Below are 21,398 nucleotides of genomic sequence, written 5' to 3'. Positions count from 1 at the left end.
AAGGCTCTGCATATTTTTTCTTTTATTTTGGCTTTGATGAGCGTGAGATGATCCGTTCACTTTCATCAGGCAAACCGCACGCCCTGGAGCGAAAGATCACAAAACTAAATAGCGCTTGCCGCAGCTGTAACAATAGAGGCAGAAAGAGAACGGCGCCCCGTGTGCGTAAAATTGCATTGCTTCATTTTTTCCTGTCTAATAATGTTATCTCAGGTAGCATCACTTTACGTGAGAGCATGCACTGACAACATAAGGATCGGCGTCTTTGCACAGCGAACATGTTGCACAATCGCAACGCCGGCTTTCATAGGGGCTGATGTGGGTATAGGGGCTCACGGGGGCCGTCCCAGGGCTTATACTTCGTTCCGATATATACGAGGGCTGCACTTCGAGGCGCGCTGCCTTTCAGGGCGTTTAGGCATGCATAGCAGCTTAAGAGAACTTCGACAAATAATTTTGAAGCAGGTGTGCAGCTGTGGTACGCTTGCACCAGCCTCTTGCCAAAAGGCAGTGCTGCATTGCACACTTATTCATTTCTTAACTAGGCGTTCGACGTGGCAATTCTACCGTTACGCCCAACCTAATGCACATGCCTTCACCCATCTTTTTCGTCTTTCGTTTCATGATTCAATTCTTCCCGATGATTGGCGCATGGCGTGTGTTACTCCTGTATTCAAGAAAGGTGATCTTTACGAATCATGAACATTGTTATCACCACCTTGTTACCTTCATCTCGGGTCGACCATAACTACAAAGTTCAGGAGCCGTTCTACTAGACAAACATGTACTTCCACTCCTACCTGCCGAAGACATCATGCGAAAGGAATCACCTCCGCGCCTCCATCACCAGCAACCCTGAGCATGCATCATTCAAGACTGCTATTTTGAACTTGTAACCCCCCTCCTCTCTTTAACGCCGCATGGCATTGAAAGTATTTAAATAACTTCTAATATGAATACAGGACAAGAGAACAGCAGGCAGCGTGTCTCAACCAGAACAGCTCAGGCAATCTCGAGCTCGCGCCTCCCGGACGACTGGCGATGTGGCTGCAGCGCCGGGTATTCCTCTTCACTACAATCGCCCCCATCAGAAAAGGAGCCATCCTGGCGACTCATGGTGAACATAGAATCATTGGGTCGTAATACGGCTTCAGTCGTTGTACGTGGACGGTTTCACGACCACGGCAGCGTTGGTCCGTAGGTGGCGTGACAGGCTCGACAATATAGCTCACAGGCGATGTCTGTGCTACAACACGGTAGGGTCCTTGATATTTGGAAACAAGCTTGGATGAGAGTCCAGCAGGAACGGCAGGAACCCAAAGCCACACAAGGGAATCCGGAAGAAAGTGACAATGCGGGTGATCATCGTCACGTCGAGATTTTTGTTGCCATTGGTCGACGGCTGTAAAGGAACCGGCGAGCTGACGGCATTCCTCTGCGCGGCGAGCAGCTTCAGAGATGGGCGTACATTCGGATGAGTCGGGTCTGTACGGAAGAATGGTGTCGAGGGTAGTCGAAGGTTCGCGGCCATATAAGATTAAGGATGGGGAGAAGTTTGTCGTCGCCTGTGGTGCAGTGTTGTAGGCGAACGTGATGAATGCAAAATGAGGTGCCAATCAGTGTGGTCAGAGGCGGTGTATTTGGAGAGCATGTCGCCAAGGGTGCGGTTAAATCTTTCCGTCAAACCATTAGTTTGAGGATGGTAGGCGGTGGTGGTGCGATGAACGATGCGACATTCAGCAAGGAGCGCGTTTACAACTTCGGAGAGGAAGACACGTCCTCTATCACTTAAAAGTTCGCGAGGTGCACCGTGACGGAGAATAAAGTTTTTCAGGAGGAAGGATGCTATTTCACGAGCGGTGGCAGCAGGCAGAGCGGCTGTTTCTGCGTAGCGCGTCAAATGGTCGATGGCGACGACTATCCATCGGTTTCCGGAAGCCGTGCTCGGAAGGGGTCCATACAGGTCAATGCCAATGCGATGGAAGGGCTTGGCCGGACACGAGATTGGCTGGAGCGGACCAGAGGCATGCTGAGCAGGAACTTTGCGGCGTTGGCACTGAGGGCACGACCGAATGTATTTGCACACAAAGGTGTACATGCCACGCCGATAAAACCTGGAGCGAAGCCGGGTTTACGTCTTGAAGACACCCGCATGTGCACACTGCGGGTCAGTATGGAAGGCAGAACATATTTCACCACGAAGATGTCGAGGTATGACCAGCAACCACTTGCGGACGTCAGAGGCGTAATTCCGGCGATAGAGAAGTCCATCCTGAATTTAGAAGTGAGATGCATGACGGCGCAAAGCTCGAGAAGGTGGAGGAACAGTCGAAGGGTTTGAAAGGAAGCGGATAAGATCACTAATCCAGGCATCCTTGCGTTGCTCCGAAGCCATGTCGCAGCCTGCTGGGAACGAAAGCACCTGGTCAACGACAGAGAGGCAGCTATCGCTTTCAGTTGACACGGGCGAACGAGAAAGCGCGTCGGCATCGGTGTGGCGGCGGCCAGACCTGTAGACAACGCGCACGTCGAAATCTTGCAACCGCAAAGCCCAACGAGCTAATCGACTTGAGGGGTCCTTCAACGTGGACAGCCAACAAAGTGCATGGTGATCTGTAATTACGTTGAAGGGGCGGCCATAAAAGTAGGGCCGAAATTTACCAAGTGCCCAGATTATGGCCAAACACTCCTTCTCCGTAACTGAATAATTCTTCTCGGCTTTGGTGAGGGTGCGGCTTGCGTATGTAACGACGTACTCGTCGAATCCAGATTTGCGCAGCGCGAGCACAGCGCCGATTCCAACACCGCTTGCGTCGGTGTGTACTTATGTCGGAGCTGTCGGGTCGAAGTGACGCAGTATAGGTGGCGAGGTCAGTAGATGGCGCAACTCTTGGAAGGCATCGTCACAAGCGGACGACCAGGCGTAATCGTTCAAGTCGCTCCGTAGAAGCTGATTCAAGGGAGCGGTGATGGACGCAAAATTCCGAATGAAGCGGCGAAAGTAAGAGCACAGGCCAAGGAAGCTGCGAAGTTCTCGTACGGAGGAAGGTTTGGGAAAATTAGCGACTGCACGGAGCTTGGCGGCGTCAGGAAGAATACCGTGTTTAGATACCACGTGGCCAAGGATGGTGAGCTGACTTGAGCCAAAGTGGCATTTCTTCATGTTGAGCTGAAGGCCGGCGGAAATTAGGCATTGTAACACTTCCTCCAGCCTACATAGATGGGTGGGAAAATCGGGCGAAAAAATAACCACATCATCTAAGTAGCACAGGCACGTTTTCCACTTGAGACCACGCAAAAGGTTGTCTATCATACGCTCAAATGTTGCGGAGGAGTTGCAAAGCCCAAAAGGCATAACGCGAAAATCATATAGGCCATCTGGTGTTACAAAAGCCGTTTTAGGTTGGTCTTCGGGTGCCATGGGGACTTGCCAATAGCCGCTGCGTAAGTCGATAGAAGAGAAGAACTCCGCGCCTTGGAGACAGTCAAGGGTGTCGTCAATCCTCAGAAGAGGGTAAACATCTTTACGAGTTATTTTGTTAAGACGACGGTAATCGACACAGAATCGAATCGATCCATCCTTCTTCTTAACAAGAACAACAGGAGATGCCCAGGGACCATCCGATGGCTGAATGACGCCGCGCTTGAGCATGTCAGCTACTTGGTCATCGATAACACGGCGCTCTGTCGCGGATACACGATATGGTCTTTGTCGCAGTGGCGCACTGGTACCCGCGTCGATGCGATGACCAACAGTTGACGTGCGGCCCACAGGAACATGCTGGCAGTCGAAAGACGAACGGAACTTGTCGAGAAGGTGTAGAAGCTGGGCGCGTTGGGAAACAGTTAACGTGTCGGCGATGGAGCCATGTAAAACATCGGGCAAAGTCGGCTCCTGCGCGGGGTTACAGGTCACTCCGGCGACCTCATAACTGGCGATGGAACCAGCTGGTGTGTCAACGATGGTAGCAGGGTCGACACACTGGACGCGGCCAACGCACTCCCCACGAAGCAACGTGAGAGGACAGGACAATTGGTTGGCGACGAGCAGTCTGCTGACGCCGGCATGAACGTCCAAAAGAGCGAAAGGCAGCGGGGAACATTTGTGACGAGCGAAAATGGCAGATGGCGTAAAAAGTGCACTGGCACCCTCAACAATGTTGCATGACACTGTGGCAAGGGCGGATGAGTGCGGTGGAATTGTAACGTCTTCGGCAACAAATACTTTATCTTTAGGTTCACAAGCGTCAAGGAGTGGGGCATGACACAGCGTTTGAAATTCCACTTCAGCACGAGAACAGTCGATGACGGCCTTATTAGCGGAAAGGAAGTCCCAGCCCAAATTAAGATCGTGGGAACAAGAACACAGCACCAAAAATTCGATGATGTAGAGGAAGCCGTTGATCACAACGCGAGCAGTACACGCAGCTGCAGGCGTGATGTGGTCGGCGCTTGCAGTACGAAGTGATACGTTCGACAGGGGCGTCGTAACTTTTCTGAGCGAACGGCAAAGTTTGGCACTAATAACTGAAACTGCGGCACCAGTGTCAACGAGAGCGAGTGCAGCGACGCCGTCCACATATACGTCAATAACATTAGTCGGAGAAGAGAGAGGCCTTGTTCTGTTCGTGGGTGACGCAGTTCTTGCCTCTGGAACTGCGGCGATTAGGATTAGTTTTCCTGTTCAGGCGTAGAAGGACGACGACGCATCGACGAAAGCGAGCGGCGTCGAGGTAATGGCGAACGGCGGTCAACAAGAGGGTGGTGGTCGGAATAGGAAGACATCGGGCCAGGGTTCTGAGACGCGGAGGATGACGGGTATGGGGAAACGTGTGGTTCGGTGTCGAAGCGACGGCGCTAGGATGGTGCGCGGCGACGGCAAAATCGTGCAATGTGGCCAGGTAGACCACACTCAAAACATATTGGCCGGTTGTCAGGAGTGCGCCATTGTCCACTGCTGTGTGGGTACCGTGGTTTAGCGAATTGAGGAGCTGGACGCAGTGGCACGGCTGATGGGAATAGCGCAAAGGCCTGAGGTCGGTGGGGGGCCTCGCGAGAGCTTCGGCATAGCTGAGAGGTGCAGTCACCTCGGGAAAAGCAACGGGAGTTGGCACCGGCGGAGTCTCGGGCGTAGAAGGGAGAGCTGCGCAAACTTGCTCGTGGTGACCTGGCGAAGGTTGGCCGCAAAGGCGAGGGTGGTGGCTTGGTTGAGGACAGCAGCGAAAGCTGACGAGCGACCTCAGCACGGACGAACTCTTTTATCTGGCTGAGCAGGGAGTCCATTTCAGGAGCCGCGGCCACGCTCGCGAGGCTTTCATCGGACACAGGTGGGCGCCGTGTGAGAAGACGCTGTCTGCAGAGCTCGTCGAAACTCTGGCAAAGCTCAATGACCTCACAAACAGTGCCTGGGTTTTTGGACAGCAGCATATGAAAGGCATCGTCGAAAATGCCCTTCATGATGTGGCGTAGCTTGTCCGCCTCTTCCATCGTCGGGTTGACACGCCGGCAGAGGTCGACGGTTCGTAGGCGTTGTTCAGCGCGAAGTTTGCGCACGCCAGGGCGACAGAAAACGTCTAAATGCTGGTTTTGAAGCTAGCCCACGTGCGGAGATCGGCTTCGTGGTTTTTGAACCAGAGCTTGGCGACGCCCGATCAATAGAATATCGCGTTGCTGAGCTTGAAGGGATCGTCCCATTTGTGGTGTTTCTGGCGCGTTCGTACGATTCCAGCCAATCTTCAACGTCTTTCTCATCGGTGCCGCTGAAGATGTCAGGATCCCGCTGACGCTGGGCACCGGCACATACGATGGTTGGAGTAACCGCTGGAGATGTCGGGCTGGGGTCGTCAGGCATGACGGATGGCAGAGTTCGGGTGCGTAATTCCAGGTTGGGGGAAAACCGCAACACCTCCACCAGAATCTAATATGAATACAGGACAAGAGAGCAGCAGGCAGCGTGTCTCAACCAGAACAGCTCAGGCAATCTCGAGCTCGCGCCTCCCGGGCGACAGGCGATGTGGCTGCAGCGCCGGGTATTCCTCTTCACTACAAAATAAATAAATAAATAAATAAATAAATAAATATTCAAAGAAACAGTGCCCGTTCTCACTCGTCATACAAACGCGCTCACGCACGCATCGCTCTCGACGTATTTTTCGGTCATCCCTACTGCTGGACGTCTACCCAAAGATTCGGATTGCTGCTTGGTATCGGCTGTGCACTGCAGCATGGTCTTTGGTTTTGCGAGCGAGTCGGGAATATTTTACAGCGAAGCTGTTTATGGCTAGGGTACCGTAGATTTTCTGTGTCCCTCAACAAATCTGCGTGTGCAGTAACTCGGCTCCCGAATTTGATGCAAAATTGCTTAATTCTATTCAAAAGCTTATACGTCTCATAACTTCGATATGCATTTTCAGTGGATTGGTTATCAATAGGCACAATTTTCAAGATTAGTAGAGTCTGAGGCATATAAAAGTTTCTCGAAGATTTGCCGCTGTGCGACCCGCGTTCGCCATGTGTGCACTCGCACCGCCCTGTCTTTGTCGTATTTGCATGCGCTTGCGTCCCTAGTTTCCTTCCGCTCTTCCGGCGTGGCGGTCCCGTCGCGCGTGTCTAGTTTCCTCCGGCTCTCCACGCAGATGTATGCCGCCGATCATTACCGCCGATCAAAATAAAACGGTGTATGCGTGTCCTTCCTCGGGATGACCGCCGTCACCGCTAAAGAAAAATAAAATTTGCTCATACCTTTGATCTCAATTCTGTGTCACCTCTATGCCATGTGCTCAAGTGCTTCGCTGGTAATTCACTTTCACAGCACTGGAGTGGCACGTGATTTCTTGATTGTTTCGGGTAAGCATGTGCACGAGCGAATAATACGTCCGTGCATAGTTTGCAAAGAAATGTCACACCTCCTACTTGCAAAATCTTTGCGACACTGAACTCGTAGACACGTGTTAGCGGATTCCTGATCTGCGAAAGAAGCACAGGCGGTCAATGGCCGGCCCAAGCTGCCAGGCTGTACCACCCCTTGTATATCCAAGTAACAGGCGGTGGCTTCCCTGCAGCTTGAGTATGTACACCTTCCGTAATTAGTGGAAAGGCGTATGCCCTTCACGATATATTTCTATATAAATAATGCTTTTTAGGCGTTCTGGCTCTTTTGTTTACACGGGTTGTGGCTGAGCTTTCCGTTTTACTCTGCAGGACCGGAATGCCGTCGTAGCAAGCACAGGATGCGCGCTGCTGCTGCAGCTGATAAGACAGCGGCGCGTGGTAGCGGAGCTTCCGCATTGTTTTGCCGAACTTCGTAGCTTCTGCCTCAGTCGCCTTCCGACCTGATACGCGCGAACCTGCGTGTCTGACGCAACGGCCGCGGGGCTTTAGGTCTTCGGACAGACGCACATGAAGTGAAGAAGAAAGAGTTTTAGCTGGTCCGTGTAATGTATACGGAACGTGTAACTTCGCGGAATATACTGGGTTACTGGGCATAGTTGACAACACCGGAAGGACATATCGCAAGGTTTTGTCCATCTACAACGCGTCGCGAATTCTTCTACTTCTGTACCGTGAAGAGCTAACCGTGTTCGACCTCGTCAACGCCTTTCATTTACCGCGCCCCCTACACCACTTGTGACCTCATCTAGCCGGGAGGCCATTTAGCACCGATGAATATACCAAAAACGCTACGCACTGTTTCATCTAAGGTGTGCAGTGTCACTCCTTTCGCCCACTCAATCATTCGAGGTCGCGGGTTCGAATCCAACAGTGGCGGCCACGTTTCGATGAAGGTGAAATGCAAGAACGCCCTTGAACTTGACTTGCATTAAGGTGAACCCCCCTGCGGTCTACATTAATCCGGACTTCCCTGACTGCGGCGTTCCTCATAATCAGAGTGTGGTTTTGGCACGTGGAGCCCGGAATTTGCACATGTTTTCAACGGTGTGAAACATACACATCGTTGTGCGTCCCGGAATATTTTTCACCGGTGTGAAACAAACATTCTTGGGCGCATCCGAGGTTTCCTTCGTGATCAATAAATAAGGCTTCCACAACTCCTCTGGTGTTCTGGTCTTTGTGATAAAACATTCTTTTTTATTGTGCTGCTGTAAGCAGCCGAAAAAAAACTTGGTTCATCACAAGCACCAGAAAACAAGAGGAATAATGGGAGCCGTATTTATTGATCCCGAAGACCAGAAATGCATAAGCAAGCTATCTGTTGCCCCTTGTGGGAAATACTGTTTTTAAAGGACATCATTTCTCGTTAGGTTTAATCGCTTATAGACGGTTTCATGCTCGCGATAACAGCAGCGAGCGTGCCGCCCCCAAGAAACTTCCGGTCACGCGCCTTATCAGTCTGCTACGCGGGAACAAAAACCATCTGAGGGCTTATGTTTACACGCATGGTTGCTTCTTTGCCAGTTACATTTAGCAGCTACGTCAGTGGGCAAAACCGGAAGCCGTGCAGTGCCTATGTTTCTAATTAATGAAATGGTCTATAGGACAAATCTTCCAGTTCTCAAGCGTTCTTTTTTTAACACGAAGGTGTTTTATGCGGGGGTCCACCAGGACTTCACTGACGTATTTCCGTCACGGAAATACGTCACACGAACATACACGAACATAATACAAAGAAAGAAACCAGAAGAAAAAGTTCCACAAACATGCAAAATTTGGAAATCGAACCCACGACCTCTCGGTCCGCGACGATAGATCGCCGAGCGTTTAACCCATTGCGCCACAAACGCATTTGCAGAGAGCTACACAGACGCGCCTTATATATCTAACACTCCTCCGTGTACCCGCGCTCTTGCTCGGGGCGGTGCCGCCGCCTACGAGCAGAAGAGAAGTACTGCATTATGACACTAACGCGCACCGACAGTGAACGCTTCGGTGGTCTCAGCACTACGACGCCTCGATGCCAGCATTCGAAGGGACGCTGGCATCAAGAAGCACTACCAACGCCACCTAGGTGGCGTTCACCGTACTCAGCACAGCGGAGCGTGGCCTCCGCAATTAGCTCTGAAAATGTTTCTGAAGTTGATCGCGGAGGCTGCAATTACGACGCGCTGTACGCGCTGATTTGACTCGGTGACGATTCAGTTACGTGCTTTGTCTTGCGCGTTGTATTAGTGTGTCAGTTACGTGCTTCGTCTTTCGCGTTGTGCTAGCGTGTGCAGCGTAGTGCAGCTTCCATATGCACGACGGTTGCTCATGGTCATCGACGTTGGTAGTCGTGATGGAGGAGACGTGCCACCAGGCGTCAGCGTGGGTGCATCAACGCCTAAGGGCGCTTTAGCCACAAAACACCAATAGACATTATATATCAATGTGCAATAAACATTACACTACTTCTGTGAAGACACGTTTCACTTTCGTGTTCTATACCGATTCCTATATAAGAGGGATCAACCACACTTTTCGTTGTTTTTGACGCACGCACATGATTATTCTACAGAACATGTTTTTCATTACTTTTTTCCTTATTGCACCGGGCTGTTTCTGCTGCGCGTACACGGCTTTTTCTTTGTCAAGTTGACCAGTGTGTTTAATACCTTTGTCTTCGCGAATAAGCGTATAGTTGAGTCAGGGTTCGCGTGTGTTCCTACCTTATTTCATCGTTCTCGTCTTTGTGTGAGCTGTTGTTTGGGAAGTATGTACGTATACCATAGTGCCGAAGTGCACGTAGAATTGCGATACTGGAAGTTACTTGCTCTGTTGATTTCTCTAAGAACGCTACAGGTTCTCATAGTCTGTTTTTAACATTGCTGTGCATCTTGTAGTTCAAGTTCAAGGAGTCCCCGAGGCAGCCAATAAGAGTGATAGTAACTTTATTTGTGTGTACATATAGAAACTTTATTTGGCTGGAAAATATTATAAGTATAGCGGTGGTCGGAGCCCCTCAGTCCAGGGCCCCACTGGCCTCTGCCGCCTGCCTGACCTGGCTAATTAAGGACTTTTGTCCTGCCAAGTCGGAACGGGCGAGCTGTGCCTCCCACTGCTCCATTGGGATATTATTAGTGGGCCTATGAGGGTGCTTACTGCACTCCCAGGTCACATGTATTAGTGTAGGTATGCCACCGCACCAAGGGCATGTGGCCCTATAGCGGGTGGGATACATGGCATTTAGCAGTTTTAGATGGGGGAATACCCCGGTCTGTATTTTGCGCCAATCGGCGGCCTCTTCCCCGCTAAGTTGTCGGTGAGGCGGCGGGTATTTTCTGCGGACTCCGCGCTGATGAGCAAGGATGTCTTTTACATTTAAATTTATGGGATTTTGTGAGGGATAGTGTGAGGGGTTGGGGTTCGAAGAGGATGCCATCGCTCGGTTAGTAGTGTAAGATTTATGAATTTCACCCATGCAAGGTATGACATTCCAGAGACCTGTTTGTAGGTATGGAAGCATTCATTGTTTTTAAACCCACTTAGCTCTACTTTTCGGCTCACATGACGCTTCTTTCTGCAGTGCTGTGCTGTCCAGGCGCAGAAAGCTTGTTTATGTTGTAAGTGCAGGTGTTCTTTTTGTATATCTTGAAGAAAAAAATGCCGTGAGTTTAAATATGCATGAATATTGCTTTCTCTTGAATTTTATTTCAACACGGATGCTGTAGCTCCCTCTGCCTTTCAGTTACTGGTTTGTCCCAACTTTTATATATTTTATACAACGAAATGCTATTGGCATTTTATTTATATTTTAGTGGTACAAGTGAGGCAAATGGTGGTTTGTATGTGCATTTATTTGAGTTTTTTCCTAGCTCCGCTAATCTGGCTGTCTAATCAATGGAGCCATCTCTCATGCTTTATAACGAGTAGTTCTGGGCTCTTCGTTGCTGCAAGTGCAGGTGACCATTTATTTCGCTCTTGGGAATTGTGTTGGCTGTATGTTGTTACCAGTTTTGTGAGCTAAACAAGTATTTCTGTCGCTAAATATGGCTTTGAAAGTGTCAGCTAGCCTTCCATTAGCTCTTTATTGGCCGAGGTGCCACTTAGTTGCCGGGTATGGTTAAAACAGCCCAAAGAATACTATTAGCTTTGTGCAAGCCCACAAAAATTCACTGAAAATGAGCTTACTAAATTCTGGAAATGCCACCAACATACTCTCCTGTATTCCAAATTAAAATAAAGAAATGGATGATGTGCAGTTAGTTCTTGACTTGTGCCAAGCAGATAAGCGCCGTTCCGTACACAAAAGTTTCCGAAGTTTACATCTCAAGAAAGCAAACCTGGCTCGTCAGAAACACATGATTCAGGTGTTTTGTATATATTTATGTGAAGTCATTCATTTCCTGTCTACTTATTTTGCATTCTCACAGGCAGCGGTAAAGTGACACTTTCAGGTATTCAGGAATCTTTGTTTTTCTGTTCCCACACATGCAAGCCAGCTTCAAGAGTTAATGTGTTCAAAGTTAGTTGTCAGAAGGGTATGTTAGAGCCCTGCATTTTGAGTCACTTTGTCTTCTCATAAACACGTCACAAGAGAAGACAACAGTAATTGTTCCGTTTCAGTTCCAATGTATAGTGTTTTCAGATTTACTTAAATTGTTAAGTGTGCTGTAGGCACTGGCCTGTGCCTTCAGATTTCATGCAGTTGTGCCTTATATAGTGTAATGCTTAATTTGCGCGCATCTTTAGTGCATATAAAGGTACCTGAAATAGGTCAGTCTCTCCGTTGCATTTCTTAGTGTTCGATAAATGTATTATGAATAACAGGCACCGGGGCATGGAAGCTTGAATAGCAAAACAATTTCAAAATAAGTGAGCGATAATGCACTATTCAAGCAATACGAGTGTATCAATCATATTTCAGGGGTGAGTTTTGAAATATCGATGCCATTTTAACTGGGGCACAATGCACTTTCAATGCTGTGTGAATACTGACTCAACTTGTCAACAGAACGATCACAACACCCTTTGAATGCTGCAGCATTGGTAACTCAACAATTAAAAAAAAGCTGCACGTGAACTGTCTATGTACAAATTACTTTGAATTGTATGAAAAAACTTGGGGGTCAATAAATGTTTAATTTGAATGCTTTTTTGTAGCGTTAGCTACACTGGCCTAGCCAAGCCCGTTTCGCGCGGCACATCAAGAGCCGTGCTGCGGATGCGTAAGGATCAGTGATGTCACACGGCTTGCGCTGCTGCGCACCGGAGCCACCGGAGCCGGCACCTCTCGTGCACTCCGCCGCCGCCGCGCGCGACTCACCGCCGCCGGTCTGCGCATTCCAGAGGAGTGACGTCGTAGCCGTGGTAGACGCACTAGCGCCGGCGCGCGCTCGCTGTGGAGTCGCCGTCTGACACTGCGCTGGAGCCGCTGCGCTTCTGACTGGCGTTTGCCAGTGTGGTATAGCCATGGAGAAGGAGAGCGCAAATGCTGCTCAACAGCGCAGAAGAACGGAAAAGCTTGACTCATCGGATCCCGAAGTAGTTGCCTGGCAATTAGCGGTTGAGCGTAGGAGGAATGAACAGAAGAAGGCTATATACATGTGCCACATAATACCTATACCGCGTGTGTGTCATTGGAGCAGCAGTAAGCATGACAATCAAGCTAATGCTTGACAATCTAGACAACCAGGAAAGCTAAGAATAATCAGCTGAACCTTTGCTAACGCTACGTATATCCTGGCATAGCCGAGCTAAGCCACTGCAACTTTTTTCATATGGTATTGTACTACGGTGTTTCTGGCTGCTGTTTTGTTTATGCTGTTGTATGCTGTTTATACATTTTTGTTTTCAGTTTGCATTGTGCTACTTGTATTACGCTATTTGTATATTTGCTCTTAGTGTTGTAAATTTTTCCACCATGTAACAGGCCGAAAGGGCTCACAGTACTGAAACTAAATAAGTAAATGGTAACTCAAAGATTAACCAACACGACTTGCCCAATTGTGTTTATTACAATTTCTGTGGCCAATACTCAAAAGCCCTCCACACTTACTCTAACGATATCTCAATAAACTCACAATAAATTTGTAATACGATATTCAACATTGACCAATGGCATTTCAATGTCTTATGAATATTTTTAGAAGTAATGCGCGTCATAATTAAGTCTATTAGAAGTCCTTTGCTTAAAAAACAAACATTAAGCTGGCCACTACGCAACCAGGCAAGCGAAGAAGCTAAGGAATAATACATTTGTTCTGCTTCGAGAGTATTTGTACTTCTTGCACGGAAGTGTAATGTTGTTGTGCTCTTGTTGCAACGCCATTGATGCTGCTCATCAAGAAAGCACGCAATGCTCAGACTAACGAGATCTGCCACCGTCGCTACAAAAGCAGATAGACCAAAATTATACAGATTCGGGGAAAATCCTCTGCTATCGTCGTGACATTTGACACGAAGTAGCGCATATGTTCACTTTGTTTTTCCCCGTTGATAGTGTTGTCTATTCTACACGGACAACCATGTTGAACGCGGTGCGAAATGTATTGGGAACGCTAGCTCTTCGTGCGTAAACGACGTGTGCAACTCGCCGGGCGCCTTCGCAAAATTGATTTCGAACAATACATTGGCTGGTTCCTACTATTACGAACAATTCTGTCGTCAGAACTTTTGTGCGAATGCGGGCCGTGATCAACTAATGACAGGGTTTGACGCCCGAAGGCGCCGGCTGTCTGATATGTCGCATTCAGGGCCTTTAGATTTGTTTGATGCGGTGAGGCGTTTGTTAGGGTGCGCCTTACTTTTAGTGCACGAGCGCTTGCATTTCGTCACCATCCGAATGTGGCCGTGACCGCCGGAAATCAAACACATGGCCTTGTGCTTTGCAGCAGAATGAGCTCCCATATTCGCCTCTGGTGGTAGGAGACGCCGCATGCTCGGTACGAATAGTTACTGTATACGCTCTCTGCGGCAGCGTATGGCGTAAGTATGCTCGAAGATTCGCTGCATGGAGCTCAAGGCTGCAAATGTGTAATACAAACAGCATAAGGGAGAGTTAAATTTATTAACACTACAATTTCAGAACAATGGGGAAACAAGTTTGCAGATTCCACGCATTGTGGAAATCAGTCTGATGAGTACTTCGTGTCCAGTTCACCGTCGAAGCCGATGGAGCTCTTAAGCTGTACGCCACCATGGCGTGCTCGCTTCCGCGCTAATGAATCGGCGCAGGTTAGTCTTCCCTTCCCGCCATCGAAATCTCAACACCACCCCTTTCACACCGCCCTGAGCATACTTTTGCTATGAGCACGACACTACCATATGTACGAAATCTCCGCTCGCAACAGCAGCCAACGACGCATCCTCTCCCCATCTCCTGACTCACTCCCCGTGGGCGGCTTCGGCGTCAGACAGGGCAACCAGAGACGACTTCGGACGGCGCTGCGCGCAAGTCCCTAGGAAATAAACTCCGTTCCATGCTCCGAACGCCTTTTATTAAGGCTACCACGGACAGGACTTTCTGCAATCTGAGCCACACGACCACCATTGACCACAGCATCTAACCCCGAACCATACCACAGAGAAAGCTTGACTGTAAAGGTAAATTTCGCAGTAAGGTCGCTAATGCAGAGAAGTCAACTCTGCAGTAGCACTGTCTGAGCACAGCATCAAAGCCTGTCTGATTACACATTATAAAAAAAGCAGGTCATACATATGCAACGCTTCATATAAAATAATTTTATATGAAACACAAATACGCAATTCTGTACGATACAATCGTGGGAAACTGCTTCTCTCGTGTGGCTAAAACGTACACGGAAACAATACAAAGATAGAGGAGGAACATAGAGTCAGGAACTGCGAAATCATCCTTGCGTGAAGCGTCACCTCGTAAAACACATAAAATACAGCTCTCTGAGTAGCGTACCTCAGGACTTTCTTCAAAGTTTTGCATTCATTCATCCATCTCTTAAGATCACGTGTCATTTATTTTGCTGTCAGTACGAGCTGAGATCTAAAATATATGCGGCATAACATGAGCCAAGCGGTTCTGGGAGACTTGAGAATTTTCAAGGTACTCAGAGTATCGCAATTTGTCACTAACTATGGTTTATATATCATACGGCCAAGCAACTTATGCGTGTCTGCCAGAAAAAGTTATGCCAAGTACGTGTCCTTCACGGCGGTGGCATTTGCGAAATGTGGCATTCGTAAGTGGAACCTATGGATATAACACGTTCTTCAGGGAATGAATCCCACGGGGAGTTAGCAGAGATCATTCGGCGACACAAATGAGAACGAAATACTTGTCTTTTCGAATTCAGAATTTAAAAGATATAGAACCGCTACCTAATAAAATAGAGAGTGTACGCCCATTTGCGACGTGTCAGTTTTAACAACTGGTTTGGCATCGAAGTTTTCCCATGCATCGGCCTTGTGTGCGCGCTCACGCGCACTAGCGCCATTTTCAGAAGCTGGAGGTGCGACCTAATGAAAAACTGTGCCCCTTCAGATGTCCACCACGTCATTCAAGCTCAAGTAGGAGCAGATGCGCGCCTGCATGTCTTTGCCAAGCTTGTCGAATGTAGTCTTTCTCTTGCGGTGCGGGAGGCAGACTATCTTGGCTTTGACGACGCCCGCGATAATGAAGTAGTTGAAGGCGAGCCGCTCGCGTGCCTCGGTGATCTTCTCGAGCGCCGACTCGTCGGATATGTTGAACGTAACGCGCAGGGATAATTGCACCGAGCAGCAGTCCTTCAAGGTCTCGAAGGCAAGGGCGTGTTTTTTTTCCAGGGAGCCGCTGACGAACCGGACCGCTTCGTTGACGAGCATCTGCGTTTTCGAAGGTACAATTAAACTCGAAACATATGCCTAGAAACCACACGATCCATCGTGTTCCTATCAAAAAAGTTATCCGATAAGGCATTCGAGGAGTTCAGCGTTAAGGTTCTCAACTGTCTCTGCAGCAATCCTTAAATTGCGTTATTTGAAGGCAATATAGTTTGAAGCACGTGTCAGATATTTAGGACATTCAAGGTATTTATTATCAAATTTAACACTTGGTCACCTACTATAGCAATAATAGCCGTGGATCCCAATACAATACCAAATCCCCTTTGCCAGCCCCTTTCGTGTAGCAAATCGTTCGCAAGCTGAGCGAAGCTAAAAACAGCAGCGAAATTTCACCTGGCAGGCGAAAACAAGCAACGACCGACATTTTTCCTTTCTGTCACCCAGACCATTCCTCACGGATTGACGTTGTCTCGAGATTCACACCCCTCAATGTACCCTTGACTGACTGAGTGTCAAAGTTGAATATCTTGCAAACAGAAGAGCTAGATAATTAGGATTGCTTTCTTTATTTGTGCATTAGATGACTAATTGCTTACAAAAAATGTGCCAGAGCGCACAACCCACTCCTGCAAGCAGATTTTGCATAGCCAGCATCGCTTTCTTTTGGGAATAAGTTTCTTTAGGCCCTTCACGCACATTCTGGGATGCTCTATGTATGTTTCTGTGGTTGTATCTAACAGTTGTCTCGCTAAAGTGGTTTACTGAGTAGTCCACGACATATTAAGTAGAATATGGTGATGCTGTGCAGAAAAAAAAACTGGCTTAAAACCAACCACTGGACCAAGTTAGGTCACTGGTTATGTGACAGTCAGCATCTGCTACTACTCTTCATTGAACATCTTTCATGTCAACTTCGGTCACGGGGTTACGCGTCGTTGGTCATGTGCCGCTACTCAAGTTACCACTTTGATGCCAGCTAGAGTGACTCGGTATGTGCGACTGGGTGTGCGCAGCATTTCAATCAACCTTTCTGGCCGCAACTAGTGTCTCTGGGTATATGCCCGTAAGCCTTGTCGTGTCGACTTGGGTCGCTGGGTATCTGCTACTGGGTATTAGCCGCTGATCAACGTGAAATCGTTAAAAACATGTTACGATACTGGGTGAAATGGAACGCGGGCGTGATAGTGTAGCACCAGCGACATCGACGTGACCCCCCTAGGAAAGAAGACGAGGTGAGGCGATGTCACGAGCGGCGCGGGTGCTTAGTTGGCTGGGAACCGAAGAAATGAAAGATCAGTTTAGTTTGAGCTTCGGTGCCGGAACAACCGTCTCGTTGTCTCTCTCTCTCTCTGTCTCTCTCTCTCATGTGCTCTACAATACAGTCAAATCTTGTTGATACGTTATGCATAACGCGTTTTTCGGATAGTGCGTTTTTCTGTGTTCCCTGCCAACGTCTTACAGTAGAAATGAATTTTTACATGGTTATCGCGATCGCGTTTTCACCTGAAATTGTACAATAGGACTTCACAAGTGGGCTTTTACTAGTATTTGTAAATCTTGTAGCTATACATTCCAGGGTGCTAGCCTAAATAGCATTTCAACGACCCACTAACAACGTGTTAAGCCCCAGCCACTCTGGAGGAAAAAACGCACCCGGCGCGCCGCTGGCGGTAAAACGCTGCTGCAGCCATGCGGCCGAAACGACTGGCGGAGCGCTGCTGCTTAAATTGACACTAAAGAGACAACCGATTTCTTCTGTGGCAGTACATTACCATTCCACAATACCAAAACACCACTCTTTCCGCGAGAAACCGCTTGGTGAGCCAGAAAGAAATGAAAAACGCAGCACGTGAGTGGCGACGCCACCTTCAAGTTCGCGCACCAGCTGACCATGACGTCATGGATTTCGACAGAGTCTTCTAGATCCCAGTTCATTATTTGGCGGGGAAGGTTGACTACATTGTATTCTAAAGGAGCCCAAGACCGAATGTGGGAAGTTTAGCGAACTTTTACTTAGCCAACGTGGCCCAAATGCGAAAAAATTCCACCAGAAGTTATGACGTCACACTGAAGTGCTGACGTTGGGGTTTTCACGCGAAATTAAAAAGAGATAACGCCTATTTTCATGCTTTTTGGATATTGCTTTAGATAATACAATTTTTGGATGATAAATTGTATTTTTCGGTTCCCGTGAAGGTCGTATCAACGAGATTCCACTGTATGTGCAGACAATCTTCTCTGCAAATTCCATGCTCGCGTCGAGCTTATATATCACAAGTCACGGACGCACTTCGCGATGACGCCGCGGGATGGCGCTGCGTAGTCAGAGAGAACGAAATAATACTATGGATTTACATGAATGAGAAGAAATAAATTCGAAGGGAAAATCTGTACGATAACACAAAGGAGAGTGACTTGCTATTTTAGACTCGAGCTGGTTGCCTAAGGACAAAAACATACCGTAGCAAATATTTACAACAGGATAAGGCATCTATATAATGTAGAAAAAATCCGGAGACCACTCAGCACGTCTTGATGTAATGCGAAGCGATTGACTCAGTGAGACCCGCAGGTAACGTACAATTTCACGAAGCGCTTGGATTTTAAGTAGGTGGCAGCCTCAACTGGTCAGCAGACAAGATAAGCAAAATACATTTAGAGTATTGGGAAAAAAGTCATAGAATTAAATTCTACGCCCGTTCTCATCTCAATTACTGTAACCTAGTATGGAAAGCATGTAACAAAACTGAATTCAACTGTCGGCAAAAGAGTTAAATATTCTCTGGAGACGTCTGACTCATGAGAACAAGTTATTCTAACTTTCATATCCAGCCCTTCTCAGAATGTTGTAAAATTTGGCAGTGTACAATTTCTGTAAGGCATCAAACAATGGAACTGAATTGATAGCCTGACAGTATATTTGTGCAGTATGTACCCTCTCTTTCAAGACGTGGTTCCAACATGTAAAAATGTGTTTTTAGTTCAGGAAAAAAGTAAGGCTAGTCTTTAGTAAGGCAGATGAACCAGTGCTATGTCATTCCTATGTTGAAGGGTATGATAGAAGGATTTATGTACCTGCTCACGTCATGACATTCAATCTAACCTTTCTTACATGTCACACATTTGTGTAGTTACCATGTGTTTATTGCTAGTTTTACTAAGTCACTGGAATGTCATCTTTCTGGTATATTTATCAATGCTTGTATTTCTATCGATGATTTTCATAAACTATCTTACATGTCCTCATTCAGATCCCCTATATTAATTTCTGTATAATATTAATTGTACTTGTGTTATATATATATATATATATATATATATATATATACTCTTGATTATATTATATTATATTGTGCCATAGTAATTTGTACTTCTGCCTTGCTTATCCGTTGACTTATCAATCTAGAGCTCGGGAATGTTTTCCCTTGTCAGGAGTCATGAGCACGGCTTGCGTCACATTTCGTGAGCATGCTCTGAAGATGTTTGAATAAACTGAAATTGAATCTGTGCACTTACTTGCGACATTTTTGCGAGGCAACGTTCGTGTACTGAAGAAAATGTCTAGCTATATATCGCCCTAACAGATGCCTCCCCGCTCCAGAATGATAGTGCTGTAAAGGTTACACTGTTGTTAAACGACATGTAAATATTAATCACACCGACTTTTTTTCTTGCAACCAGTGGGACCATCGAATGCTCACCACGTTACGGTTGAGAGCCTCCCTGATGAGGGGGTGGTTGGAGCGGTCACCTTCGGCTAGGTACAATTCGATGTTGATAACGAAGCGGTTTCGGAGAAGGGCCTCCTTGAGCTCGCGGCAGATGCTGCGCAACTGGGCCATGCGGTCGACGTCGGGGTCGCTCTCTTGGAGGTGAACGGTGAGAAATGTTAACGCTCGGTTGCGCCCGACGAATCGCCCCAGCGCTTTGGCGGCCCTTTTCCTGAAGGTGATGCCACGGAACTCGATCATACCGACGCTGCGGTTGCCTTCGAGGGAGCGAAACATGTTGACGACGTCGGCTTCGGGCAATTTTATGCTCAGAAGCAGATGCCTGCATGAGCAAAAATGCAACGCAACGTTTCGTTATACTGCGAAAGCTCCTAAATGGAAGCAATAGCGTTGCTGACAAAAAAGGACGACTCTGATCCAGCGCACACCTTTGAACCTATGTGAAGCGAAGATTTAAGGAATCGGATGATGAAATGGTATAAATTTGGCAGTTTCATTGATGCGTCATTGGCGCCAGAGCAACTGGCGCATGTGCTCTCGAGCACGTGCTATCGCGCCACCATGCTACCCAATGTGACACACACGGCGATCATCTCAAAGAGCGAGTTGGCATTGGCAGGATTGAAGTATACGTTTCGGTCCATAAAAAGGTATATCATTTGGCATGTTTGTGCTTTTAACAGGCATTTCGTTTGTATGTCAGGAGGGTCTGATCATAACGCAGATTTGGTCGTGAGGCCAAATGGAGTTACTTCAGTGAACTTGTAAGTAGGGTGGTTCAAGTATATAAACTACAACAACAGGAACCGGAATGGCTTCGTAGCTTAGACGGACTGATGATGATGGACGGATTCCAGAGTTTTGAATGCTTCTCTTCTCAGCCCATGCTCGGCTGGTATGTCTGTAGGCTAGCTGTATCTGTGTGAATTGAATAAACACAATAAAAAATTGAGAACCCTCAAAGGGTTCTCAGCCAAATTTTCTCAGCAAGTTTTCTCAGCAAATTTTTTTTAACAAATGCGACCCCCCAGGGGCGATTTTTTTTATTGCCGAGTCAAATTCTTCGAAAGAACCTCTATTGAAAAACACAATCATTGTAATTTTTTTAGAGTGAGCGTAAAGTGACGAAAAAATCGTTTGTGTTGTGAAATACAAAATGTTTATTCATGAATAAGAAGATAAGTGCACTGAAAAATGGTTGTGTGCACGTCCGGAAGCCGAAACAAGTGAGAAGCCTTCGTCTTATCCCCAACAAGGTGCGATAGAGCTTTTGTGGTCTCCAAAAAAGGAAACGCAAAAACGGCAGCGTCGTTTGTGTATATACGCACCTGCCCGGGAACAGGTGTTATCGCGCCGCGGTGAGCGATAAACGATCGAGTAACAAGCGGTCACCCTTTGAGAGATTTGAAACCAGATAGCCATCAGTGTAGCGCGTGAAACTAAGGTCCCTGTATCAGAAATACAGGGACCTTACGTGCAACAAGCTGGAGCCGCCGCAGGAGAAAATCGACTTGCCGCCGCCGCCGCACGCGCGCCCAGATGCACGAGCGATAGCCGACGCGCCGTTGCCATAAAAGAAAAAAAAACAGAGGGATTGTCGCAAATAAAAATTCCACGTGTTCCCGTCGAGAGGCAGCACATTCCAAGCGATAGAAATGATTGAAAGAGGCGCGCTTTTTAAATGTACAAGTGATGACGTACATGTGCGTCATTGGCCATTTTGAAGGCGTTTGCGGAGGACATACATGTACGTCATTGACCCTGAAAAGCTTTTAACTCTTGTAAACCTAGTTATCACGAGCGTCACAAGCAAAATGTCTGTTTGGCTTGGTTTTTCAAAAAGTATGCACATAGCGTTTCATGAACGCACGCTTCCTCGCTTGGTAAGCTTCTCTGTAACGTGCTAATCTGGCTTCCGTTTGCTCCGGTGTTTCAGCAGCCAACTTTGCCTTTGCTTAAGATTTCGAAGCCTGCTGTGTAGCTATATCTACTGGA

At 47.7% G+C, this 21,398-nt stretch overlaps 2 protein-coding genes across 2 annotated transcripts in view; both read right to left on the bottom strand.

Moving 5' to 3' along the window:
- The window catches only part of LOC125941061 (uncharacterized), a 53,019-nt gene that overhangs the window by 17,196 nt on the left and 14,425 nt on the right, over positions 1-21,398 (bottom strand). The window lies entirely within an intron of this gene.
- Positions 14,910-19,721, bottom strand: LOC119431333 (uncharacterized). Its single transcript, XM_037698819.2, has 2 exons — positions 19,374-19,721; positions 14,910-15,711 (listed from the first exon to the last, which is right to left on the bottom strand). Exons 1-2 carry the CDS (start codon positions 19,677-19,679, stop codon positions 15,388-15,390), a joined length of 630 nt encoding a protein of 209 aa, XP_037554747.2. The 5' UTR covers positions 19,680-19,721; the 3' UTR covers positions 14,910-15,387.

This window comes from Dermacentor silvarum, chromosome 10 (assembly GCF_013339745.2).
Source record: "Dermacentor silvarum isolate Dsil-2018 chromosome 10, BIME_Dsil_1.4, whole genome shotgun sequence".
Lineage (NCBI taxonomy): Eukaryota > Metazoa > Arthropoda > Arachnida > Ixodida > Ixodidae > Dermacentor > Dermacentor silvarum.
This window is presented reverse-complemented; position numbering and strand designations above follow the sequence as displayed.

Coding starts and splice junctions, on each gene's coding strand:
- LOC119431333 (XM_037698819.2), bottom strand. CDS start 19,679: ATGTTTCGCTCCCTCGAAGGCAACCGCAGCGTCGGTATGATCGAGTTC. Junction 15,712..19,373: donor AGGCTCTCAACCGTAACGTG/GTGAGCATTCGA, acceptor TCGAAAACGCAG/ATGCTCGTCAACGAAGCGGT.